The 27685-nt window shown below is 45.1% G+C and overlaps 1 protein-coding gene across 1 annotated transcript; it reads right to left on the reverse strand.

The window, feature by feature from the left end:
- Nucleotides 1-10189: 10189 nt before the first annotated feature.
- NPY5R (neuropeptide Y receptor Y5) lies at nucleotides 10190-27499 on the reverse strand. The gene is made up of 3 exons (XM_030192679.1): nucleotides 27438-27499; nucleotides 17436-17525; nucleotides 10190-11555 (listed from the first exon to the last, which is right to left on the reverse strand). The coding sequence occupies exon 3, from the start codon at nucleotides 11546-11548 to the stop codon at nucleotides 10190-10192; it is 1359 nt and encodes a 452-aa protein (XP_030048539.1). The 5' UTR covers nucleotides 11549-11555; nucleotides 17436-17525; nucleotides 27438-27499.
- Nucleotides 27500-27685: the final 186 nt, after the last annotated feature.

The following is a 27685-nucleotide window of genomic DNA, read 5'->3' on the forward strand; positions in this document are numbered from 1 at the left end:
CTAAGCTCCTTAGGATCCATTCCTTCTGAGCAGAATTCCTTTATGTTTATCCCACACATGTTTGAATTCCGTTACCGTTTTCGTTTCCACCACCTCCCGCGGGAGGGCATTCCAAGCATCCACTACTCTCTCCGTGAAAAAATACTTCCTGACATTTTTCTTGAGTCTGCCCCCCTTCAATCTCATTTCATGTCCTCTCGTTCTACTGCCTTCGCATCTCCGGAAAAGGTTCGTTTGCAGATGAATACCTTTCAAATATTTGAACGTCTGTATCATATCACCCCTATTTCTCCTTTCCTCCAGAGTGTACATGTTCAGGTCCACAAGTCTCTCTTCATACGTCTTGTAACGCAAATCCCATACCATTCTCATAGCTTTTCTTTGCACCGCTTCAATTCTTTTTACATCCTTAACAAGATACAGCCTCCAGAACTGAACACAATACTCCAGGTGGGGCCTCACCGACGACTTATACAGGGGCATCAACACCCCCTTTCTTCTGCTGGTCACACCTCTCTCTATACAGCCTAACAACCTTCTAGCTAGGGCCACTACCTTGTCACACTGTTTCGTCGCCTTCAAATCCTCAGATACTATCACCCCAAGATCCCTCTCCCCATCCGTACCTATCAGACTCTCCCCGCCTAACATATACATCTCCCGTGAATTTCTACTCTCTAAGTGCATCACTTTGCATTTCTTCGCATTGAATTTTAATTGCCAAACCTTAGACCATTCGTCTAGCTTCCGTAGGTCCTTTTTTCATGTTTTCCACTCCCTCCGGGGTGTCCACTCTGTTACAGATCTTAGTATCATCCGCAAATAGGCAAACTTTACCTTCTAACTCTTCGGCAATGTCACTCACAAATATATTGAACAGAATCGGCCCCAGCACCGATCATTAAGGCACTACACTACTTACCTTTCTCTCCTCCGAGCGAATTCCATTCACCACCACCCCCTGGCGTCTGTCCGTCAACCAGTTCCTAATCCAGTTCACCACTTCGGGTCCTATCTTCAGCCCATCCAGTTTATTTAAGAGCCTCCTGTGGGGAACCGTGTCAAAAGCTTTGCTGAAATCTAAGTAGATGACGTCCATAGCTCGTCCCTGATTCAATTCTCCTGTCACCCAATCAAAGAATTCAATGAGGTTCGTTTGGCACGATTTCCCTTTGGTAAATCCATGTTGTCTCGGATCTTGCAACTTATTGGCTTCCAGGAAATTCACTATCCTTTCCTTCAGCATCGCTTCCATTACTTTTCCAATACCCGAAGTGAGGCTTACCGGCCTGTAGTTTCCAGCTTCTTCCCTATCCCCACTTTTGTGAAGAGGGACCACATCCGCTGATCTCCAATCCCTCGGAACCTCTCCCATCTCCAAGGATTTATTAAACAAATCTTTAAGAGGACTCGCCAGAATCTCTCTGAGCTCCCTCAATATCCTAGGGTGGATCCCATCTGGTCCCATGGCTTTGTCCACCTTTAGCTTTTCAAGTTGTTCATAAACACTCTCTTCCGTGAATGGTGCTCTATCCACTTCAATCTCATTTGTACTTTTTGCAGTCCATCGCGGTCCTTCTCCAGGATTTTCTTCTGTGAAAACAGAACAGAAGTATCTATTTAGCAAATTTGCTTTTTCTTCATCATTATCCACATAGCGGTTCGCAGTATCTTTTAGTCTCACAATTCCATTTTTAGTCATTCACCTTTCACTAATATACCTGAAGAAAATTTTGCCACCCCTCCTTACATTTCTAGCCATTTGTTCTTCCGTTTGCGCTTTCGCCAGACGTATCTTTCTCTTGGCTTCTTTCAGTTTCATCCGGTATTCCTCCTCGTGTCCCTTTTCTTGAGTTTTTTTGTATTTCTGGAACGCCAACTCTTTAGCCTTTATTTTCTCGGCCACTTGCTTGGAGAACCATATCGGTTTCCTTTTTCTCTTGCTTTTATTTACTTTCCTTACATAAAGGTTTGTGGCCCTATTTATAGCTTCTTTCAGCCTGGACCACTGTCCTTCCACTTCTTGTGTTTCCTCCCATCCCATCAGCTCCTTCCTCAGGTATTCCCCCATTTTACTAAAGTCAGCATGTTTGAAATCCAGGACTTTGAGTTTTGAGTGGCCACCCTCCTCTTCAGCCGTCATATCAAACCAAACCGTTTGATGGTCACTGCTGCCCAGGTGGGCACCCACTCGGACATTTGACACATTATCCCCATTTGTAAGTACCAGATCTAGCGTTGCTCCCTCCCTCGTGGGTTCTGACACCATTTGTCTGAGCAAAGCACTTGGAAAAGCATCCACGATCTCTCTACTTCTGTCCGATTCCGCAGACGGAACCTTCCAATCTACATCCGGCAGATGGAAATCTCCCAACAACAGCACCTCTCTTTTCTTCCCCAACTTTTGAATATCAGCGATCAGATCTTTATCTAGGTCCTCCAATTGTGCTGGGGGTCTGTAGACAACACCCACATGGACAGAGGTTCTATCCTCTCTTTTTAAGGTGATCCATATCGCTTCTTCCTTTCCCCAGTTCCCTGTCATTTCAGTCGCTGTGATATCATTTCTCACATACAGAGCTACTCCTCCACCTTTACGCCCCTCTCTATCCTTCCTAAAAAGATTATAGCCTGGTATGTTTGCATCCCATTTATGGGAACCATTGAAGCATGTCTCTGTGATTGCAACTATGTCCAAGTCTGCCTCCAAGATTAGGGCATGAAGGTCATGAACTTTATTGCTTAGACTGCGAGCATTTGTGGTCATCACTTTCCATCTACATTTCCAAGTATGTGTTTCGGTTTTAGTGATTTGGGGGTGTCTTTTCTCTTTGGGTATCTTCATATCTTTTTGTTCCACCTTCTTTGCTTTTTCTTTTTCTTCCGCCTCAGTTTTATTTTCAGGAGCATCACAGTGCTGTAGTGGAGCAAAAGAATTCTGTAGGGGCAAAACTTGTGAGGGCGGATGGTTCTGTGTCACATAATGAAGCCTGCCCGAGCCTACTGTGAACCATCTATTCTTAGGTGGTATTATCCTTTGAGGCAGTGGTGAGAATTTGGTATGATTCTGTGCAGTATGATTTTGTGCAGTCCTAGAAGTTGCTTTAAGTGCATTTAATTCCTGCTTTACTTTGCTGAGCTCCTGTTTTAAACTAGCAAGCTGAAGACAGATAGGACAAGCTTTAAGTCTCCAGAAGCTTGGTCTTGAAAGTAAAGCACCACAATTTAGGTGTTAGGTGTTAGCATCTGTTGTTAAATTTATTGTTATTGCATTATGTTATTACTTTTTGTATTTTGAAATATTTTATTGTACACTGCTTTAAAACAATTGTATTAAGTGGGATATCAAATTAATTAATCTAATCCACTCTGTTACACTTGTGATGGAAAGTGTGAGCCCTCCAAAACCCTTCTGTACCTATGTGGTGACACTTGCAGACATAAGGTCTATTGTAGTGGTGCATGGTTGGGTACAGTAGGTTTTTGGTGGTTTTGGAGGTTCACTATACAATATAAGGGGGTAATGGTGAGATGTATATCTGAGACCTTTTATGTGATGTCCACTGCAGTGGATCCTAGGTGCCACATTGCTTTGCTGGGATGTCTGTGTGGTCAGTCTGCTAAGAATGTTGGCTCCTCCTACATCCCAATGGCATGTTTTTCACTTGGACGTGTTTTTTTTTTCAAAATGGTCCAAAAAGATAGATGCACTGAGCACAACAACATCTAGCAAATGGCCATTAAAAAAAAAAAAAGACTTTTTCAGGTTCAAAAATGTCCATGTTTGCCACTGGAGTTTTGGACGTTTTCTGCAAAATGTCTAAAGTTGGATTTGGACGTCAAAAATGCCCCTCTATATCTTCTTTACTAGGTCACAAATTACTATGAATTCACATTTCTGACAAAGGTCATTTACTATTCAATGGCTTGGGTTAACAATGTTTTAATCTTGTATACTCTTAAAGGGCTTAGACATCCTAATGAAATGGAAAATATAATCTTTTCCAGAAATAAAATATACTGCGGACAGGTTTTAATAAAATGACTATAATTTCTCTTTTATTATTTTCACCAGTTATTGGAACCTCAGAGTAATTCTCATTAAGAAGGCTTTTTCCTTAATGAGGAAATTGCGATGTATCTGTTAATTTTTTGATGACGCTCATTTCAGTTACTGGTACAAACATTACTGCTTTTGCAATTAGATTACTGCAGTATTATTTTCTTAAATTATTATAAGAAACTTCAAACAATTCAGAATACAGCAGTGGTGTTCCTTGGTCGGCTGCCATCTGGGGCGGATCGACGCTGCACACCCTCCCCGAGTGCAGCGTCGTCGCCCCCACGGCACATCACCTCCAAGCTTCCCCCCCCCCCGGGTGCATTCTTCTTACCTGCTGGGGGGCTGGGAGCAGCCGCATGGCTGTCAGCTCTGTCAGTTCCCTGCTCCCCTCCTGCAGCGTGCACATGGGGCAGACTGCCCCAACCTCCCCACCCTCGGTACGCTGCTGGAATATGGCTATCAATCTGATTTATTCCTTATCTAAAACAGATCACATCTCTCCTTTTTTTGTGCATCTTCCCTGGCTTCCAGTGGAGGTGAGGGCACTATTCAAGTTCTATTGTTTTCTTTTTACGATTTTACAGGGTGAGGCACCTATTTCCATGTATGACCTCTTCAGTTTTACTTCCAGTACAAAGATACAGTTGCTAAGACATGAGTCCTTTTCAGTTTCCTAATCCTAGAGACTAGTTCTGTTTTGTAAAAAAAGCCCTCAATTCTTTTTTTCACCTTTCAGGCTGCACAATTGTGAATAATTCTTCCAATACACCTTAGGAATATTTTTGATCACAGAAAATTTAGAAGGGGACTAAATACTTTTTCATTTCAAAAATCTGTTATACATTAATAGATTTAGTTGGAGAAATTATTTCTAGGTATACTATGCTGTAATTTCTAGGTATCTATTCTCAGTTCTTTTCTTATTGTAATCCACATTGAACCTGAATTTTTTTTTAGGCGTATGCAGAATAGAAGAATAAATGCTATGCTATGCTATAAACCAGGCTTGTACAACCTATGGCCTGTGGGCCAAAACCCGGCCCGCCAACCTCACTGTCTTGCTCTGCAGAAGCTCCAGGTGAGGTCGTCTCACAGGATTAGTTTCTCTGTCGCAACTGGTCAAACAGGAAGCTTAAGCCGCGTGGCACCAGACGTTGAGGCTGTTCCAGAGGTATCAAGTGTTTTGAGACTTAATACCACAAGGTCAACCTTAACCTCCGGTGCCACGTGGCTCAAACTCGTGGTGAAAGCAGTCATGGCAGAGAAGCAGGGATCCCATTGAAATACTTCACCCGGAGCTCCTGCAGGCTACTCACGGCAGGGAAGCAAGTCTCCGTCGAAGGTGGTGGGGTGCAGTTCAGTGCAGTGGGAGGGTACATATAAGTGAGTATTGCAGCTTCTGCAGAGCAAGCTTTATTTTAAAATGTCCAGGTCACAGATGTTGGCATAAGTTCTGTATTTTATAAAAAATTGCATGTAATCTGCATGTTTGGCTGTTGTACAAATACTTGGAGGAAATAATAATGTTTTAAAAAAGAAAACATATTTGGTTTCATTTATTTCCAAATGTACAGTGTAACCCTGAATAAGGATGTCAAATGTGCATCAGGCTGGCTTGCACATTTCAATGCTGTAAATCAGAGAGAGAATGGCTGACAGGAAGGGGGTACATATGAGAGAGACAGACAGAGAGAGAGTGGGTGATAGCAAGGGGGTACGTATGAGAGAGAGAGAGAAAGAATGGGTGAAGGTGGGGGGCAAAGAAGCGAAAGAGAGAGCGTGAGTGTGCTCAAGTACACACACACGTGTCTTGGCCCTCCGAATGTTACAAAATATTAAATGCGGCCCCCATAAAAAAAGGTTGGACAAGCCTGCTATAAACATACTTGCTTAGTGGTACTAAGAGTTGTTTGTTCTTATACAGAATGGAGATAATTCTATAATGGTGCCTATACGTATGTAGGTGTGACAAAGACGTACACTTAGAATAGTAGCGCAAAGCCACATTGGAACACCGAAACTGAAGTGTGACAGCTTACGCCAGGTCATTGGCAGGTATAAGCTGGTGTGGCTAAGTGTGCCTTGCAATGTGTATCTGATACTATTCTGTAAGTGTGTGTATTGTTAAGTGGAACACCCATGACATGCCTATGCTCTGCCCACCGGTACAGCCCATTTTCTGTTACACGCCATGTAAGTAGCACGCCAATTTTATAGAAGAGTGCTTAGTACAAACGTGTATAAATGGCAGTTTGTGATGTCATTCATGCAAGACACAAATCACCAACGAAATCAAGATCAGCTTGAACATCATGGACTCTTGGGCTAATGCATTTCAACTAAAACTAAACAAAGACAAAACACACTGTCTCATCCTCTCATCCCAACACAGCGCGGACAACCTCACAATCATCAACACCCCAGATTACACCCTCCCTATCTCAGACAGCCTGAAAATCCTCGGCGTTACAATGGATCGCAACTTAACACTAGAGAGCCAAGTGACATCCACGACAAAGAAAATGTTCCACTCAATGTGGAAGCTCAAACGCGTGAAGCAATTCTTCCCGAGGGAAACATTTCGCAACCTGGTACAATCAATGGTACTAAGCCATGTAGACTACTGCAATGGAATTTATGCGGAATGTAAAGAACAAACCTTAAAGAAACTTCAGACCACTGAAAACATGGCAGCTAGGCTTATCTTCGGAAAACGCGATTTGAAAGCGCAAAATCCCTCCGCAAAAAACTACACTGGCTCCCAATCAAAGAATGCATTGCTTTCAAAATCTGCACTCTGGTTCACAAAATTATCTGCGGTGAAGCCCCGGGATACATGACAGACTTGATCGACCTACCAACTAGAAACACATCCGAATCAACACGAACGTACCTAAATCTGCACTACCCAAACTGCAAAGGACTAAAATACAAATCAACCCATGCATCCAGTTTTTCCTACATAAGCACACAACTGTGGAACGCATTACCAAAAGCCTTGAAAACTACGTACAATCACCTAAACTTCCGGAAAACACTAAAAACAAACCTGTTTTAAAAGGCATACCCTGCCGATCCAACATAAATGCCTGATCTCTGCAACACAACAAAACTAAAGTACGTAATGGACATAACACAACTCTTCCATTGTACGATTCCCTAATGTGGCTGTGCCACATGAACTTTATCTTACCACAACATCACTTTGTATTTGTTCACACTGGAGTCTGCAAACACCTCTCCGGTACTATGTAAGCCACATTGAGCCTACAAATAGGAGGGAAAATGTGGGTACAAATGTAACAAATAAATAAATAAAATAAATAAGTGCATCTATTCTATGAAATACCCCCGAATTCTACATATGGTGCTCAGAATTGCGCACACTAATTGGGTATGTGCCCAAATTTGCATGTGTAATTTAATTGAATAAGCCAATTAGAATTGCTAATTGGGTCTAATAATCAATTATCATCACTAAGTGCATTAATTAAAATTTATGCATGCATTTTTAGGTCCCGGAATCCACATCTAAATTTTATACGTGGCTCCAAAAAGGGGGTGTGGCCCTGGGAAAGCCATGGGTAGATTAGGGCGTTCCTTGAATTTATGCATGCTGTTATTGTATAAGGGGGATCATCATCTAATTTGGGTGTGAGGATTTACACCATGGATTTTTTTAGTGTAAATCCTCACATTTAAAGTTAGGTGCAGATACTGGCCCTAAGCGCTAATCTATAAATGGCAGCTAACTTTGAGCTCACAGAATGAGTAGTGTGGCCAGCGGGGCTCTTCCAAAAACAACAAGAGAACGAAAAGGATGATGAAAAAAGCTTTATTCCTTAAAGTACCCGACACGGCACCATGTTTCGGCTAAGTGCTTGCCTCAGGGGTCTTGGTGCAGGATATCAATATCATATGTTTGCAGCGTTCATATTTTTTCTGTATAGACATACCTGACCTTTCACTCTGTATCTTTTTCAGGCTAGTGTGTGGTTCAATTACATAAGTTTTATGATACTGACATCCTATACCAAGACCCCTGAGGCAGGCACTTAGCCAAAACACAGTGCTGTGTCGGTTACTTTAAGGAACAAAGCTTTTATCATCATCCTTTTAATCCTCCTGTTGTTTTTGGAAGAGCCTTGCTGGCCACACTACTCATTCTGTGAGCACATTTATACGTGGAGGGGCATAATCGAACGGAAACGCCTATCTCCATGGGCGTCTATCTCCGAGAATGGGTCCGTGAAGGGGCGGGCCAAACTGTATTTTTGAAAAAATGGACGTTTTTGAGCTGGGTATTTGTTTTTTTTAGCGATAATGGAAACTAAAAACGCCCAGCTCAAAAACGTCCTAATCCGAGCCATTTGGTCATGGGAGGGGCCAGGATTCGTAGTACACTGGCCCCCCTGATATGCCAGGACACCAACTGGGCACTCTAGGTCAGTGCGGTGGACTTCAGAAAAAGCTCCCACATGCATAGCTCCCTTACCAAGGGTGCTGAACACCCAACCCCCCTCCCCCAAAACCCACTACCCACAAATGTACAACACTACCATAGCTCTTGGGGTGAAGGGGGCACCAACATGTGGGTACAGTGGGTTTTGGAGGCCTCCCATTTACCAGCACAACTGTTACAGGTGGGGGGGGGGATGGGCCTGGGGCCACCTGCCTAAAGTGCACTGCGGTACCCACTAAAAGTGCTCCAGGGACCTGCATACACGCAGGCCTCTAGGACTGGTTACTGCTATATAACATTGGCACACCAGTTGACACCTGAAGACTAATCTCTCCGAAAACGTCCTTTATGGGAATAACCGCCTTTACTCACAGTTAACTATAGATCAGAGGTTGTGCCCCACTGGCAACGAGTCTCCCTGGTACTGAGATGAGAAGTAGGTCAGAGCTGGCAGAATGCTGTACAATGCCCTCTTTCAGCCACATTCAAGGTAAGAACTAAGTTGTCTAACGTGGCTAACACAGGAAAGGGAACTAAAACTGGCTTACAAAAATGGCCACTACCGCATGGACTACAACAGGAAACACAACAGGGCACACTCTGACCCAGTAGGCAGGGGGAAAAGCACCATGGAAGAAGAGCCTACCAACTACCAACATCGTGAGACTGTAACAGAAGGTAATGAAATCATGGAGCCCAGTACCCTACACCCACCACAGTGCAATGCTGATGTGACCCTGTACTGCACCCAAGAGCCACATCTGACCCAGGGAAAGGCTTTGACAGGATCGAACACATTCTGTTGTCATGGAGGTGGGTACGGCATTTGAGGCTGGCATACAGGCTGGAAAAAAAGTTTTTAAACTGGGGGTTTTTTGGTGGGAGGGGGTTAGTGACCACTGGGGGAGTCCGGGGAGGTCAACCCCGATTCCCTCCAGTGGTCATCTGGGCAGTGAAGCACTTTTTTGGGACTTGTTCGTGAAAAAACAGGGTCTAAAAAAAGTGACCCAAAATCGCGGTAAAAACGCCTTTTTTTTTTCGATTATCAGCTAAAGACGTCCATCCCTCCTCGGCTGATAACCACGCCCCAGTTTCGCCTCCACCACGCCTCCGACATGCCCCGTCAACTTTATTCGTTTCCGCGACAGAGTGCAGTTGGAAACACCCAAAATCGACTTTTGATTATACTGATTTGGGCGCCTTTGCGAGACAAACGTCTATCTCTCGATTTAGGTCGCACTATAGGCGTTTTTCTCTTTCGAAAATAAGCTGGATAGTGAGCTACAGTCTTCCGCTTCTGCGACTTCTCCTTAGCTAACTTTGAGAACCATTTATGGAATTTTTCAGCACCATTTAGAGAATTTGGTCCTTAGTGTGCATAGTTGGCACCTATATTTAGGAACTCTTTCTTGAATTAGCCTCTTGCTGTTTCACATGCAACAAACCTCTTACCGTGTTAACTCTGAATATGCTTACCTTCATAACAGAGTAGATATACTGCAACTTGTTTATAGATGCCTGCTGTATATCAGAAACAACAAACCACAGGAGTGCATTTTTAAAATTTCCACAGAACATATTTTAATACATTAAAAGCTTCCACTTAATTGTTTCCTGTACAAATATTAGAATGTTTACAATATTGTTTCTCTCCTTCTCTAGGATTACGATATCTGAAAACACTGAATAAGTGACATCAAATCATCCTTGATTCCATTGTTTAAGAAACCATATAATATGGGATTCAGACAGCAGGATATCATGCCCAGCAAGTGACAAATACAGAATACCAATTTAAAATGTCGATTGGAAATGAGGTTAGCATTAAAATCTGTCACAAGGTGAAAAAGGTGCAGTGGCATCCAACTGACGGCAAAGACTAAGATCAATAGTGTCAGCCTACAGAAAACCCGACGAGATCTTTTCTTTATTCTAGTGATGGATTTGGATGTACACATCATGTTCTGTAGTTCTGAACTTTCTTCTGTTTTCATCTCAAAGCATATAGGTACCCCTGGTAAAAACACACTGGAAGGCAACGTCTGACTCCTGTCAGTAGTGGAGGTTTCTGGAACCTCTTCTCCCAAGGAAGCATCCTGGTGACACCTTAGGATGGCTGGGACCACGCTGGCTGACTTTTTACTATATCTTCTCCTGTGTTTCCTTACGAATGAATAACTCCATATGTGAGTGCTGGAGCTTTCCGTCTGAGACTGGCTGATCTTAGGCTGCTGAAGTGTCAAGTTTATCATTTCATTTTCTTCAAACCTACTCTCTCTGTTTGGAAGCCTAGAACTTATACTTCTGCAGATACTTGTGTGGCTGATGATTAAGCAAGTCATAGGCAAAATATACTGGACAAGTAATAGGGAAATAGTGAATGCAATTCTGTATGAATCAGAAGGCCATGATTCAATGCACAAATACCTACTGTTCAATGACTCTAGGTGGAAGCTTCCAGAAGTTTCACTGAGATCAATAATCTTGTGAAAAACTGGCAACGGAGAACAAATGGTGAATCCAAGAGTCCAGACAGTTGCTATTAAAAAGTAGCCATGGTTTGCTGTTAAATTGGTAGAAAGAGGATTTTTTATCATGTGGTACCTGACCATAGCAATGGAGATTAACATTAATGTTGAGATCAGGACAGATACACACTGAAAGAAAGGTACCACATGGCACAAGATTTCTCCAAAAATCCACTGATCCAGTAAGACACATGTCAGAGTGAAAGGTGAGCAAAAAAGCACAACCAAAATGTCAGAAAAAGCCAAGTTTCCAATGAGAAAAGTTATTATAGTCTTTTGCTTGTGCTTTCTGAAGACAGCAAAAAGGATAAGTAGGTTTCCCACAAAACCAAGAAGGCTTACAAATGTGTACAACCCAATGAGAAAATATCGGATGTCATCAACACTGCTATTATAGTCTTCCCAAGTAGGGAAATTAGAATTTGTTGAGGTAGAAGTGCTGTTTTCATCCTTGATAAGAGTCTTGTTATTATAGTCCTTGATGTCTAAATCCATATTAGAACTAAAATTAGAAAAATAATAGTTAGCAACTACAGAATAAAAATGCATCATTTGCTATCAAATTCTGCAGGAAATGAGATTCTAATTTTTTTTTCTTCATACTAATCTTAGAAGACGTGTTTGTCACAAAAGTAAATTAATTTTCATCTCACTTTAAAATAACTAAGGGCCTCTTTTATCAAGCTATGTTTTTTTTTTAATTATTATTTCTTTATTCATATATTTCAATATATCATCACAATACGTGAATATGCAATCGGCATTTATACAAGAGGCAAAAATAAAAAATAAAAGGAAATATCATTAACAGCCTTTCTGTCCACAAGTTTAGGAAATCTGGAATCCAAGAATTTAGAATTTAAAGTAAAACATATAGCAATAATTACGGACTAGTGGTTGCAACCTCTGGTTCAGACCCCAGCCTGCATTTAGGGAGGGCACACAACATTCAATTCCACTCTAGCATCTAGAAATTGTTTTAACTGTTTTGGGTCTACAAATTGAAACTGTTTACCCTCAAGCATTACATTACAATAACAAGGAAAAGGTAATATAAAAGTTGCTCCCAGTGCCACCACCCTAGGGCGGAGTTCCAAAAAGGCCCTCCATCTCATCTGTGTAGGTCTTGAGAGATCAGGAAAAATACGAATTTTTGAGCCCAAAAACAGATTTTCTAAGTGTCTCAAGGAAAGCCTTAATACGGCATTCCTATCAGGCTCCAGCACAAAAGTAACAAGCAGAGTCAACCTCTGAGTAATTATCTCATATGAACTTTCAAGGAAAGAAGTAAGATCCATTCCTTCCCCTGCTATCGGGGGATTTTCTTCCACCACTCCTGATGTAATAAGCCCGAGTAAGGGGAGGCAGTGAGTCCTTATCCATTCCAAGAATATCAATCATATATTTTTTAACCATGTCCAAAGGGGAAATTAAAGGCGATTTGGGAAAATTAAGAAACCTGAGGTTAAGTCTTCTAGCCTGGTTTTCCAGGTACTACAATCTTTTATGTAGGCAATTATTATCAAGCTATGTTAATGGTTCCCGCCCGGCAATGCCAAAGGGATTGGGTTCTGTCAGCATTACCACACTGGGGATTGCTAGCGCGGTTTGATAAAAGAGGCAGTAAAAGATTTTGGGTCCAATATCAAAGGATTTATGCTAACTTTCTGAGATTTATGCTTGTATATTGGCCTCTTTGAAAATTTGCTAGGGCTGAGTGCATACATTTTTACTAAAAACTTCAAAAGGAGCATAAAAAGTGGGTGGCAACAGGGGTGGATTTTCAGTACTAGGTTCATAAATTAGGCTCATAAACCTAGATGAACAAATGGAAGGTTTAAATTTATGAGCATAATGTTTAAGCTCCTAAATTAAGTTGAATTTTCAGCAGAAAAGTTATGTTTCTTAATTTGGCTGAAAATAGGACACAAATTAAGGAGGCTAAGGGGCGTCTTACTAAGCAGCAGTAGGGCCAAATCAGCACTACCGCAGGAGTAGCGCGGATGCCCCGCTGTAGTTTCGAAGTTGACGTGCGCTGTTTCCCGTGGTAGAAAAATGTTTTCTATTTTATACCGGGGATGGGGGGGGGGGGGGGGGTCCCAGTGGTAATCAGCAGTGTGGCCACATTGGCGTGCACTGCCTGGTTACTGCACAAGTAGCATGTCAGCTGTTCCTGTTAGGTCAATGGGTAGCGGTAAGGGCTCAAGTAGTTAAAAGCCGCACGCTACTTTTAATTTTAGCACGTGGCCATTTACCGCCTCATTAAAAAATGCCTTTTTTCCCAGCCGCAGTAAAAAAAATAGCCCAGTGCGTGCCAAACACATCACCCACACTACCACAGGCCACATTTTACCACAGTTTAGTAAAAGGACTCCTAGGTTAGGAACTTAAATTCAGGAGCTCAGTATTTCTGAATATTGAAAATATTGGGTCCTTTATCTTTTAATTTGAAAACTGTTATAGATACACATAGGTGTCATTTTACTAAAGGTCTTTAAAGCCCTTAACATGCAGTTAGCATATCTAACCGCAACTATAAAACACATTCAAGTTTTTTTTTTAATGGTATTTTGTGTTTTGGACCAGCCTAACCTACACATTACTAATTATTTTGAAATATTTATGGAGGGTGTGTGTCATGGGTGGAAAGGTGGGCATTATGGGGGTCTTTTACGAAACATTAGTTTGAGTTATCTGTAGCAAGGCCCACAGGAATAAAATGGGGCCATTTTACTAAGGCACATTAGGCCTAATTCAGGCCTACCATGAGGCAAGAGGGCACTACCATGGGATGAGCTGAGGCATCCCAAGGTACTTTGGGCAACAGCACACACTACATCCATGGTTAAAATATTTTTTATTTTTTGCCATGGGAGGTGCATTGGGAGGTGCATTTTGGGGTGACAGTACTAATCAGGTAGTGCGGCAAATTACAGCATGCTACCCAATTAGCGCAGGCATAATATGGCAGCCCTTACCACCTCCTAAATAGGTGGAGGTAAGGGCTCCTGGTAGTAATGGCCATGTGCTAATGGGGAAATTAGTGTGTGTGGCCATTTAAAAAAAACCTGACCATGGTGAAGAGTCCAGTATAAATGCTTAATCAGATAATCAACACAATGTATTTAAAATTCCAATCTTCCTTTATTTTCAAACATGCTCTTCTTTTGATATAACAAACAATGGTTGAGCACTTAGCTATGGCTCTGCTCCCCCCTGCCATGTCCATCTGGCCCTATGTAAACAGGAAGTGCATCAGAGAGGGCCAGATGGACGCAGCAAAGGGGAGCGGAGCTGCCTGTGTGAATCGCGGAGCTGCCAGCGACGACTCAAAAAATGAAAGCTGCAGGGACCAAGGCAGCAGCGGGGAGGAGCAGAATTTGAGGCAGGCAACGCTCCCGGACAGCTGGATGCGGAGCTGCGGGAGAAAAGACAGCGAGGGTGTTGGATTGGGGCAGGATGGATTGGAGGAAGGCAGAAGTTCTGGACTTGTGGGGGGGGGGGGGGGAGAACTGGGGCTGGAGGGAAGGGATAGTGCTGCCAGACTTGTGGGAGGAAGGGGATTGGAGGGAAGGGAGAGAGCTACTGGATGTGGGAGGAAGAGGAGGAGGTGATCTGAATGGAAGGGAGAGAGTTTCTGGAGGTGGGAGGAAAAGGAGGAGGGGATCTGGATGGGAGAGAGCTACTGGACATGGGAGGAAGAGGAGGAAGGAACAGAAGGGAAGGGAGAGAGCTGCTGGACATGAGATGAAGAGGAGGAGGGGACTGAATGGAAAAAAAACTGCTGGATATGGGAGAAAGAGGAAGCAGGGACTGGAAGAAAGGGAGAGAACTGCTGGACATGGGAAGAAGAGGAAGAAGGGACTGGAGGGAAGGGAGAGAACTGCTGGACAAGGGAGGAAGAGGAAGAAGTGACTGGAGGGAAGGGAGAGAGCTGATGGACATGGGAGGAAGAGGAGGAGGGGATCTGGATGGAAGGGAGAGAGCTGCTGGACTTGAGAGGAAGAGGGGGCTGGAGGGAAGGAAGGAGCTGCTGGACTGGGAGAAAGAAGAGGAGGAGACTGTATGGAAGGGAGAGAGCTGCTGGAGGAAGAGGAGGAGGGGATCTGGATGGAAGGGCGAGAGCTGCTGGATGTGGGAGAAGGAGGGGGCTGGAGAGAAGGGAGAGAGCTGCTGCATGTGGGAGGAAGAGGGGCAGGAGAACTGGAGGGAAGACAGAGAACTGCTGGAACAGCACAAGGAGGAAGGAAAGGGAAACAGAGATACCAGACCAAGGAGATGAAGGAAAAGGGGATCAAATTCTAAACCTACAGCGGAGGGAGGAAGGGAGGGCAGGCAGGGAATTAAGCAATCAAACCAGATGCTAGAAAGGGGAGGGAGTGATGGGGTAGGGTCAGAGAGGGTAGAGATATAGTGGCACTGGGGACAAAGAGGGGAGAAACTGGACAGAGAAATATAGGGACACAGAGAAAGGAAGATACTAAACATGGAGGAAGATAGAGGTACAGAGATGAAAGAAGATGGATAGTGGACATGGAGAGAGAGTAGAAATATCAAATGGACATGAGACCTTGATGAATGAGTTAAGAGAAGACAGAAGGATGTAGAAACCAGAGCCTGGGACCAACATGACTTGAAAAATAAAATGAGCAGACAATAAAAGGTAGAAAACATAATTTTATTTTTCAATTTTGTGACTAGAACATGTCAGATTTGAAATGTACATCCTGCTAGATATGGCTGGGGCCCAAGGCACAAATTTGGGAGGGGACACAAAAGCTTACTAACAGGCTGCACCTTTTTCAGCTTCCAGCTGGCCTGGGGTTCTCGCTGGCTAGGGGGCCAAACACAGTTGCCCTAGTTGTACCCTCCCCCCCCCCCCCCCCAACACTGTCTCTTGCATGTGCTATCATATTTTGCACAGTATAGGAGAAAAAGCATCTCTTTGTATTTCTCTGTCCCGTGCTACATGCAAGATCTGGCCTCTTGGGATTTTGATTTAATTTGTTTATGGTTTGTGGTCACTTATTCTGTATTTGGCATTTGTGTTCTGTGTGTGTGACCAAAGTATTCTGTTAGCATCAATTTTCTATGTAGTGTTCTATAGTACTTTGGCTTGTTCAGTTTGATATTTTAGGGCCCCCACTGTAATATTTAGGGCATATTTGGGAAAGCATGTGTGTATTGGAGGACCGTGGCTCAGTGGAGGATGAAGAGTGCACCCTCTTGTATTTCCCCTAGCTCTCAATGTGGTCTGCAGCCACTGAGGCCAGCACTGCTACTCCCATTGAAGTTATTAGGAGTGGGGTAGGTGTGCGGTAGGAGTAGAGGCGTGGGCAGGGCATATCAGGTGGCAGGTGTTTCTCTAGTGCCCACCCATCCAACCTGTTGGCCCACCCAAAAATTGCCTTCTGGCTACGCCACTGTGATGGACCATTGGTCTGTTCCAGTACGGTAATACCATGAGGCAGCAGCAAGGGGCAGGAGCGCGGAGCTTCTTTCTTTCCCCTAACAGGACCAGCAGTGATAAAGGCTGAATGACGGAACTTGATGTACTGGCTTCTACTGCAGAGGTGGGGGTGGGGAGTAGAGATGAAATATGTAGCTCCCCAGTCCACTCCTGGGCCACCCTCTCCACCTCACACCAAAAAAAAAAAATAGACTACTGGCAGAGCACCTGGCACACACACATGGGTTGAAAATAATTCAATGGCCTACCCATTGTACGCTTTCCCTGGTTGATAACTTGTTTTATTATGCTGTACAAAGTTAAGTGTTCATGAATCTGCTATTTAGGGAAGTCACTCATGGATCATGAAGTAAAAACAAAATATAGCAGAGTAAAAATTGATTTTTAATACAAAACTATGCCTTGTGTTGATTTGTAAAAATGCCTTTATATATAAAAGCTGCAGAGCTTAATTAGGTGGAGTGGAGGAGTGGCCTAGTGGTTAGGGTGGTGGACTTTGGTCCTGAGGAACTGAGTTCGATTCCCACTTCAGGCACAGGCAGCTCCTTGTGACTCTGGGCAAGTCACTTAACCCTCCATTGCCCCATGTAAGCTGCATTGAGCCTGCCATGAGTGGGGAAAGTGCGGGGTACAAATATAACATAAATAGATAGTTCAGTCATAATGTTCTATAACATGTCAATGGCATACTAAAAAAACCTGCATTTCATCTATAATACATTAACTCCCAACACACACTAATATCAAGGCCACAGGCCCAAGCTTCCAAGTCAATAATAAAGGGTTAAAGCAAAGTGCAGCACATAAAGTAATGGTGTTTCCCAATACCCATTAATCTTTTCTCCCCTTCTTTGACTGGGTCATCCTCAAATTCATTAACCACCCCAGCCCTCACTCAGGACATGCACAAACCTTTGATATAACAGTTGTCTTGCGGCATCTTCCCATTACATTGCTGTTCTCTGGATTAAATACCAGCAAGGTTAATTGAACCTTCCATCACTGTGAGGCAGATAAAAGAATTAGTAACTGTAACTAAATAATAAATGCATGTTGGTTATAGAATGCTTTTTCATAAAAGAACAATAAAACACCACATTAAACAATGTAATGGCTCAGGAAATTGTACATACTGTAAGGAAACAGTGAAAGAGAAGCTGTAATCCCTGCCATAACAATGTTAACAAGGGTATAATTGGTTACTGGTATTACAGGGAAAAATAGTTCTCCTTTCTATAACCTACATATTATTCAGAGCTGAGTCATAAGAAGCAAATACTGTGTACCTGCAGGACTGTATACTAATCTTACTGGCCCTTTTACTAAGCCGTGTAAGGCTCTACGTTCGCCCAATGCGTGCAAAAATGGAGTTACCGCCCGGCTACCAAGTGGCTCTTGCGATAATTTCATTTTTGGCGCGTGTCCGATACACACGGCCGAAAAATAATATTTTCGGACATGCATATCAGACGTTCCCCAAGTGGCATTTGGCGTGAGTAGGTCATTACCGCCCGGTTACCATGTGAGACTTTACCGCTAGGTCACTGGTCGGTGGTAAGGTCACAGGCCCAAAATGGACGTGCGTCATATTTGATTTTGCCGCACGTCCATTTTCGGCAAAAATTTTTAAAAGGCATTTTTCACAGGTGCGCTGAAGAATGATTCTGTGCATGCCAAAAACCCGCGCCTACACTACCACAAGCCATTTTTCAGCGCACCTTAGTAAAAGGACCCTACACAAATGTACAACAGAGTTTGCATTTTATTATGTATGTATGTATTTTTTACATTTTACACCTATAACTTAAGTAGATTTATTATTAACTAGTATAAAAGGCCCGTTTTGGTAGGCAATGAAACAGGCACTAGCAAGGTAATCCCCCCCCTGCAGCGTCCTTCCTGTCTCCCCTGCCCCCCCTGCAGCCACCCATCTGGTCTCAGGACCCTCTCCCCATCAACCCTCCTCTGCCCCTGCAGCCACGCATGTGCAGCGACTCTCCTCTCCCCCTGCCCCCCCTGCAGCCACCCATGTCCAGCAACCCTCCTCTCCCCCTGCAGTTACCCATGTCCAGCGACCCTCCTCTCCCCTGACCCCCTGCAGCCACCCATGTCCAATGACCCTCCTTTCCTTTCCCCTTGCCCCCCTGTAGCCACCCATGTCCAGCGACCCACCTCTCCCCCTGCCCCCCCTGCAGTGTCCCTTCTGTCTCCCCTGCCCTCCCCTGCAGCCACCCATCTGGTCTCAGGACCCCCTCCCCACCTCCCTCTTCCCTGCCCCCCCTGCAGCCATCCATGTCCAGCGACCCTCCTCTCCCCCTGCAGCCACCCATGTCCAGCGACCCTCCCCTCCCCCTCAGTGCATCACCCAAACCCCTACCCCCCCCAGCGCATCACCCAAGCCCCTACCCCCCCTCAGGCACATCAACCCCCTCGCCACCCGCAGCCGCCAATACTAACGCTGTCTGGCCGCTGCTGCGTCTCCTGTTGAGCAGCAGCGGCCGATACAAAAAGAAAAAAGCCAAAAAAAAAGATTTTAAACCTGAAACACGGCTCCGTAGACAGCCATCTGGCATTGGCTGCCATCTCTGCAGCCGCTCCTCCTCTCCCCTCTGATGTCGCTGCGCTCCTCCGGGGTCTTCCTGCAGGGGCAGTGACATGGAGGGGAGAGGAGGAGCGGCTGCAGTGATGACAGCCAATGCCAGATGGCTGTCTATGGAGCCGCATTTCAGGTTAAAAATCTTTTTTTTGGCTTTTTTCTTTTTGTACCGGCCGCTGCTGCTCCACAGGAAAAGCAGCAGCAGCCAGACAGCGTTAGTATTGGCGGCTGCGGGTGGCGAGGAAGTTGATGTGCCCGAGAGGGGGGGGGGGGGGGGGGTAGGTGCTTGGGTGATGCGCTGGGGGGAGGGGCTTGGGTGATGTGTCAAGGGGGGTGTAGGGGCTTGGGTGCTGCGCCGGGGCGAAGGTTCTTGGGTGTTACACCGAGGGGGGGCACTGAGAGCTGATGGGTAGGCAGGGGGAGAAGTACTCCTCCCCCTGCCTGGCTCGCAGTTTTGCAGGGTAGGGGCTTGGGTCTTGCACCGAGGGGGGGGCACTGACAGCTGTTTCCCAGACAGGGGGAGGAGTAGGGCAACACGCTCCACGTGTTTCCCTACTCCTCCCCTTGCCTTGGAATTAGCTGTCAGTAACATCACTGATGTCAGTGCATTCTAAACTGCCTAGCAGACCACCTCCAATGGAGCCACGGTACCAGGCACATTAGAACGTTGGAGGTGAGAATTATTATATAGGATATATTAAGTAGATTTATTATGTATTATGTATGTATTTTTTTTATATTTATAGTCCACCTATAACTTAAGTAGATTACAATAAAATACACATGCAGAATTATTAGTAACTAAAGTCTTGTTGCTTAAAATGGGACATGTGCTATAATAGAACGAGTTAGTGGTAAAATAACACATCTTAATGAGATCCCACATTGGAATCCACACCCCTAAGATGGGTTGTCTCTCAGACACAAACAATGTAGTATGCCAGAGCCTTCACTAAGAAGAGCCATTTTTGGTCAGTTAGAGATGAAGTAATCAGGCTTGTGCCAATGCTTGAAACAAAAAAACCCAGGCACAAGTAAGGCTCCCCGAAGTAAATATTATTTCACACAGTAAGCAAATAATAAATCAGCTAAAATATTCCTTGTGATGCAAGAATGACTGATAGCTAAAAGAGGTCTGAACTGGAATTAGATTACAACCCTCACTGAGCTGTCAGTGTTATAATATACAATACCAAGTGTTCTGAGGTTATAGAAAAACAAACGTAGTTTGAAGGTACTTTCAATTTACTTTGTGTTTAATTAAATATAATTTAATATTCTGATAATCACTAATGAACTAATTTGAATCATAGTTACCTGATGTTGGGGTCCACATTGGGGAGTTAGCCTCAAGGAAAAGATCTAGGTGTCATTGCAGACAATAAATTGAAATCTTCTGCACAGTGTGTGATGGCAGCCAAAAAAGCAAACAGGATGCTAGGAATTATTAGGAAAGGGATGGTGAATAAGACCAAAAATACTATAAGGCCTCTGTATCGCTCCATGGTGTGACTGCATCTTGAGTACTGCATTCAGTTCTGGTCGCTGTACCTCAAGAAAGATATAGTGGAATTAAAAAAGGTTAAAAGAAGAGTGACCAAAATGATAAAGGGGATAGAACTCCTCTTGTATGGAAAAGAGACGGATGAGGGGAGATATAATTGAGGACTACAAAATCCTGAGTGGTGTAGAATGAGTAGAAGTAAATCAATTTTTTCACTCATTCCAAAAGTACAAAGACTAGGGGATGCTCAAGAAAATTACATGGAGATACTTTTATAACAAATAGGAGGAAATATTTTTTCACTCAACACTTAAGCTCTTGAACTCTTTGCAGGGGGATGTGGTAAGAGCGGTTAGTGTATCTGGGTTCAAAAAAGGTTTGGACAGGTTCTTAGAGGAAAAGTCCATAGTCTGCTATTGACATGGACATGGGGAAGCAACTGCTTGCCCTGGGATTTGTAGCATGGAATGTTGCCATGATTTGGGATTCTGCCAGATACTTGTGACTTGGCTTGGCCACTGCTGGAAACAGGATACTGGGCTAGATGGACCGCTGGTCTGACCAGTGGCGTTCCTAGGGGGGGCGGACACCCGGGGCGGCGCAGAGCCCCCCCCCCCCCCGATGCAGCGCGGACCCCCCCCCCCCCGCGAAAGAGCCCCCCCGGGTGCATGCCGCTGGGAGAGGGGGGTGCAGCAGCGCGCGCCTGCTGCGAGTTTACTAACTTTGCTCGTTTGCTGCAGCTCCCTCTGCCCCGGAACAGGAAGTAACCTGTTCCGGGGCAGAGGGAGCTGCAGCGAACGAGAGAAGTTAGCGAACTCTCGCAGCAGGCGCGCGCCGCAGCACCCCCCAGTGGCATGCACCCGGGGCGGACCGCCCGCACCGCCCCCCCCCCCTTGGTACGCCACTGGGTCTGACCCAGTATAGCTACTTGTATGTTCTTATGTTAACATGCTATATGCTAACTTTGTTCCTTTCTGCAAGATTTCAGAAAACTGCATGAAATTGCTCAGAAGAACCTCCAAATTAATGTCAGTGAAACATTCCCCAGAGTACTGTGACAATCTTTCAGTGCACTTCATTTCCCAGAAATGTAGTGTAAACAGACAAACATACCTAACGTTTGGGATAAGAGGAAGCATGAGGGAAGCAGAAAGAGCATTTTGCTATAGATCCCCCATTCATATAATTTGCCACAGAAACCAGGAAGGGACTGTAGCTGTTGGAGAACCATTGCAAAAATGTTACAGCTGGAAGAACAGACATCACAGTGGCTGTAGGGGAGGCAGAGGCAGGGCCAGGGAGCGTCAAAACAAGCTAGATGGCAGACTATAAAATGTAAGGCAAGAATGGAGGCAGGCTGGCATCACATTTGTGAGTCCTGGTTGGAATCAGTGAGGCTGCCATTTGGGTTCAACAAAAAAAGATACAGACAAGGGACATTCCCTACTTTGGCATGGATTAAGGACTCCTTATGGTGTTGCTGCTAGGCAATGGAATATGGTGGGAGGGGAAGCTGGTCTGTTTTCTAGCAAACTGCCTGTTTTTAGTCAGTTGGAGAGTGAGTGGTAAAGGAGACGAGGCGGGGGAGCGTGACTGCTCTGTGGGTGTGTGAGGATCACTTTTAAACATGAACATTTTTTTTAGCAGCGGGGGAGGGGGTGGATTTGAAAATAGTGTGCATGTGTTCTAAAGGAAAAGCTGTGCTATTCCAGGTTTTCAAACTTTTAACTTTGCGAAGTTTAAAGTTTCTGAAAACCAAACTCCAGTAAAATATGAATATGAGTTCCTTTACTTTCTTCACTAAGTCAGGGCTTTTCTCAGAGATAGTGTTTTTAATCATAGAAAGGGGAACAACATTTTCTTGATGAGGTCACACTTTGGCTATTAATTCTGACAGATCCTCGCTGAAGTTCTTGTGTAATATTATTTCCTTAACTCTTCCAGATGTTCAGGAAAACTGTAAGTAATAGATATACCTTGTGTCTGTCCAATTTTAAATAAAAGGGTTAAATAATTCATTTTTCACACTCAGGTTGATATTCAAAATGTTAGGCAAGGATTATGCAGCTGAAAATGGCATTTAAGCAGCTATATCAGCCATAACCACTTAAAACACATACACAGAATTATTAGTAACTAAAGTCTCGTGGTATTCAGCCATCGCCAGATAACCAGTTATTTGTGATAACTGCAAAAATATGGCTGCCAAACCGTGGGGGCATTTTGGGGGTGTGGCCAAAAATTTAGTGGATATCATCGATATTCAATGTCAGAGGTCCGGCTACATGATGATGCATAACCGGTTAACTTTAGGCCAGTGTTTTTCACAGTTATTATATTAGCCTTTAAATATTGGTGGCATTATAGCACTCAGCTGCCGCTATTGCAGGTGTTCTGAAAAGGATGATGTTGCTGACATATCTCAGTCTGCTGGTGAGGAGGAGGCTGCCGAGGAGAAGGCAGCAGAGACAGCAGCAAGCCCAGCCACAACCTCTGGCCCAGCACAGGAGACAAAGGTATAGGGCCCACAAGGTCTACCAGACACGGATGAATTCTCTGGAACTCACAGAGGAAGAGGTGTTCCAGAGAACTCGCTTTAATAAGGCCACCATTGTCAACCAGTGTGAGCTGCTGAAAGATGATCACCAGGGCACAACCCTGAGGATCCATGCCTTGCCTGTGCCTAGTCATCACTGTTCTGGCCTTTCTTACCGCAGGCAGTTTCAAACATATTGTTGGGGTAACCACAGGCATCACACAATCTGCCAACAACCAGAAGTCTGCCAGATTATATCACTTTTCCATGTAGCCAAGAGCAGAGAGAGCAAACCATGAGGGACGTCTATGGCATTATAGAGTTTCCCTCAGTGTTGGGGGCCATAGACTGCACACATGTCACCCTAAGACCACTTTGGCAGGGTGGGAGAGCTTATAGGAACTGCAAACTCTACCACTCAATGAACATGCAGGTAGCGTGCAGTGCAAAGCTCCTCATCATTGATGTGTGTGTCAGATTCCCTGGGTCCTGTCATGATGCCTATCTGTGGTTACCATCAAGACTGTAAGGCTGGACTACTAGGGGATGCTTAGCTGCTTAGTAAGGGCTACAACTTCATACTTAGGGGCTCCTATACTATCTAGCAAACATTACCAGCCTCTCACCAAATGCATCTTGCAGATTCACATGGCAGCATTCTCACTATGTACCATACTGCCCTGTTTTGTATATGCACATACCATTGTGAACTCTGCTTGCATTAGGGCAACATAACCATCTGCACCACTGCTCACACATTGCCTGCACAACATGCTCCATCTTTTCCATACTTTCCAGGCCTCAACAGTGCAAACTGCACACGTGTGTTACCATGCAAATTGCCCTGTACAATTGTGAATGTGCAAAATCAAGATTTTCCTTTCTTTTCATACTTTAGGTGACAGGGGTTATCCCCGTAAGACCTGGCTCATGACACCCATCAGGCAACCAAGCATGTCTCAGGAACAGCAATACAACAGGGCCCATATGAGTACTAGGTCTGTCATAGAGTGCACCTTTGGACTCCTGAAGAGCCACTTCAGGTACCTTGACAGGACTGGAGGTGTGCTCCTATACAGCCCTCAGAAGTAGTGGTGTAGCTAGGACTCAATGGGTCCTGAGCAGAAAAATTAAGACAGGCCCCCTATAACACCATTGTTCTCAAGGTAGAGTGGACCAGGGGAGAGGGAGGGAGGATGCACATTTCCCAAAGCTGACATATTACAATCAATAAATTTAGAAAAATTTCTTCTTCCTTTGTTGTCTGAGCATTGCTTTGGTCCCGGTGTCTCTCTTCTGCTTTTATTCAGGGTCTCCTTTCCTTTGGACATTTCTTCTCTTTACATCCACATTTATCTTTTCTGTGGTCCCTATTTATCCTGTCCAGCACCTCACTTCTGGGTCCCTGTCCTCTCATGTTGTTTCTCTTCTGTGTCCCTATCCCTCCCCTTGTGTCCAGTATTGCCCCTCTGTGTCCTTGTTCCCTCTAGGGTCAGCACCTCTTCTGTGTCGTTGTCCCTCCCCAAGTTCAGCTTCTCTTCATCTTGCACCCCCATCCTATGTGGTCTGACATCTCTCTTCCCTCCCTTTGTTGGTCTAGCATCTGTCCCCCTCTCTCCCCTGGACCAGTCTCTCTCTAAGCTCTCTCCTCTCCCATTTTCCCATCTTTGTCTAGAATCAACCCCTTCTCTTCCCCTTTCCTTGTGCCTATGCTGTCTCTGGGGCCAGCACCTCTTCTGTGTCCCCATGTCCAGTTTCCCTTCATCCTGCACCCCCCCAATCATTTGTGGTCTGCCATCTCCCTCCCTCTTCCTTTGTTGGTCCAGCTTCTGTCCCCCTCTGTCCCCTGTTCCAGTCTCTATGTATGCTCTCCCCCCCATCCACACAGTCCAGCATATTCCCACGCCCCTTTGCTCCAGATCTCTCATTCTCTCTCCCCTCCATTCTCCCAGCCCTGGTCCATCATCTATCCCATCTCTTCCCATTCCTCTTTGCTCCAGATCTCTCATTGCCCATTGGACAGTTCTGCATCTTTCTATCCCCGTCCCCTCCACTCTGATGCAACTTCCTGTAGATGGGACATACACAAAAAAGGCCCTGCCAGCAAGAGAGGCAGGTTTCAGTGCTCTCTCTCTGCCATGTGTGGAGGGCCAGCAGTAGTGGTGGTGGGAGCTGGAGCAATGCCAGACCCGGGACAGAGGGGGAGAGCTGGTGCAATGTTGGACCCAGGCATGGGGGGAGGGGCAAGGAGGTGCAACCTCAGGTGGCCCCTATCACTGGGTGGCCCTGGGCACTTTGCTGAGCTCCCTCAGTGGTAGCTATGACCCTGCAGTGGCGTACCAAGGGGGGGGGGCGGTCCGCCCTGGGTGCACGCCGCTGGGGGGGGGGTGTCGCGCGCCTGTCCGCTACGTTCGTTCTGTGCTCCCTCTGCCCCAGAACAGGCTACTTCCGGGGTAGAGGGAGCATGGAAAAGAACGAAGCGGACAGGTGCGCGGCACCCCCCCCCCCCCAGCGGCGTGCACCTGGGGAGCGTTCTTTCGCCGGGGGGGGTCACGCTGCACTCGGGGGGCGGGGCGCATCGGTGATCCACCCTGGGTGTCAGCCCCCCCCCCCCCTAGGAACGCCACTGCGACCATGCTAAGAAGATGTGCAATATTTTCACAGCATGCTGTATGTTTCACAATATCATCAAACAAAGAGGGCTTGCTCTTTCTGAGGAGGAAATCATTGATCACTAACAGGGGGTTAGGATCCACAAATGATGCTCCTCCCTACCCCAGGCAAGTAGTTAGAGCTGCTGCCAATGCTACAAGGAACCTACTTATTTGACAGGCTTTCTAAGTGCAAAAAGTGAAATATAATAATAAATGTGAAATTCAGATACAAACCAGTGCAAACCTAAACTAGTGAATTAGCGAGAATGCTTTGAACCCTTACCCTCCCCCCCCTCACTCCATGTGCCCACTTCTCTACCCGTGCACGTCTTCATAATTGTCCTAGCTCAGAAGGAGTGCTGCACTCTCCCCCTCCCCTTGTGCATCCTCCCCCTCCCTGATGAATGTCCAGACAGGGACACAATACCCTAAAAGACCGTCAGCAGGGAGGCAACAATGCAGCCCAGGTATTGGGCCTCCTTTCACTGCAGCACCAGGTGTTCATACTGGAGGTGATATTGTCCTCGTAGCTGTTCGCACTGCAGCTCTACAAGTTCACACTGCAGGGTGACACTTTTGCCTCTGCACCTCCAGCTGTGTGTGCTGCAGCTGCAGGTCCATGTGCTCTCAGATGACATCCAAATGGCAGATGAAATGTAATGTGGACAAATGTAAAATGATGCACATTGGGAAGAATAATCAAAATCATAGTTACCTGATGCTAGGGTCCACCTTGGGAGTCAGTACCCAAGGAAAAGATCTAGGTGTCATTGTAGCCAATACGCTGAAATCTTGTGTTCAGTGAGCAGCGGCAGCCAAAAAAGCAAACAGGATGCTAGGAAGTTTTAGGAAAGGGATGGTAAATAAAACCAAGAATATTATAATGCCTCTGTATCGCTCAGTGGTGCGATCTGACCTTGTGTATTATGATCAATTCTGGTTGCCATATCTCAAAAAAGATATATTGGAATTAGAAAAGGTTCAAAGAAGAGCGACCAAAATAATAAAAGGGATGGAACTCCTCTCATATAAGGAAAAGATAAAGAGGTTAGCACTCTTCAGTTTGGGAAAGAGACAGCTGAGGGGAAATAAGATTGAGGTTTACAAAATCCTCAGTGGTGTAGAACAGATAAAAGCGAATCGATTTTTTACTCTTTCAAAAAGTACAAAGACTAAGGGAAACTCAATGAAGTTTCATGGAAATACTTTAAAAACAAATAGGAGGAAATATTTTTTCACTCAAAGAGTAGTTAAGCTCTGGAGCTCATTTCCAGAGGATGTGGTAACAGCGGTTAGCATATCAGGGTTTTAAAAAGTGTGGACAAGTTCCAGGAGGAAAAGTCCATAGTCTGCTATTGAGATAGACATGGGAAAGTCATTGCTTGCCCTGGGATTGGTAGCATGAAATATTGCTACTATTTGGGTTTCTGCCAGGTACTTATGACCTGGCTTGACCACTGATGGAAGCAGGATATTGGGCTAGATGGATCATTGGTCTGACCCAGTATGGCTAGTCATATATTCTTATTTGCATTTGTGAGGTTTGGGGGGGGGGGCACCTCTTTCTGCACTAGCCATAGAAGGTGCTCCTCATCTGCATGCTGCCCTTCCACAGAATCCTTACCTGGATGCTATGGTGAGGAAGGGTGCAGGGATGCTGGACTATCCGGCTGACCCGCAGCTGGCAATGTCTTCCGCTACTGCCCGGGAAATGATGTCTCCTTTTGCTGGTCTTCAAGGGATGGAGGTTCCTCCGTCTCCTCTTCCAGCAACGGACGTTCCTCAGCCTTACCATTCACTGATGGTGCTTTCACTGCCCCTCCTGTGTCTTGTTGCCTGGAAGTGCCTGCTCCTGCAGATAAAGGGTAATAA

Source organism: Microcaecilia unicolor, chromosome 2, assembly GCF_901765095.1.
Source record: "Microcaecilia unicolor chromosome 2, aMicUni1.1, whole genome shotgun sequence".
NCBI lineage: Eukaryota > Metazoa > Chordata > Amphibia > Gymnophiona > Siphonopidae > Microcaecilia > Microcaecilia unicolor.

Bases quoted from the DNA above. Each gene is read 5' to 3' on its own strand.
- NPY5R (XM_030192679.1), bottom strand. From the start codon at position 11,548: ATGGATTTAGACATCAAGGACTATAATAACAAGACTCTTATCAAGGAT.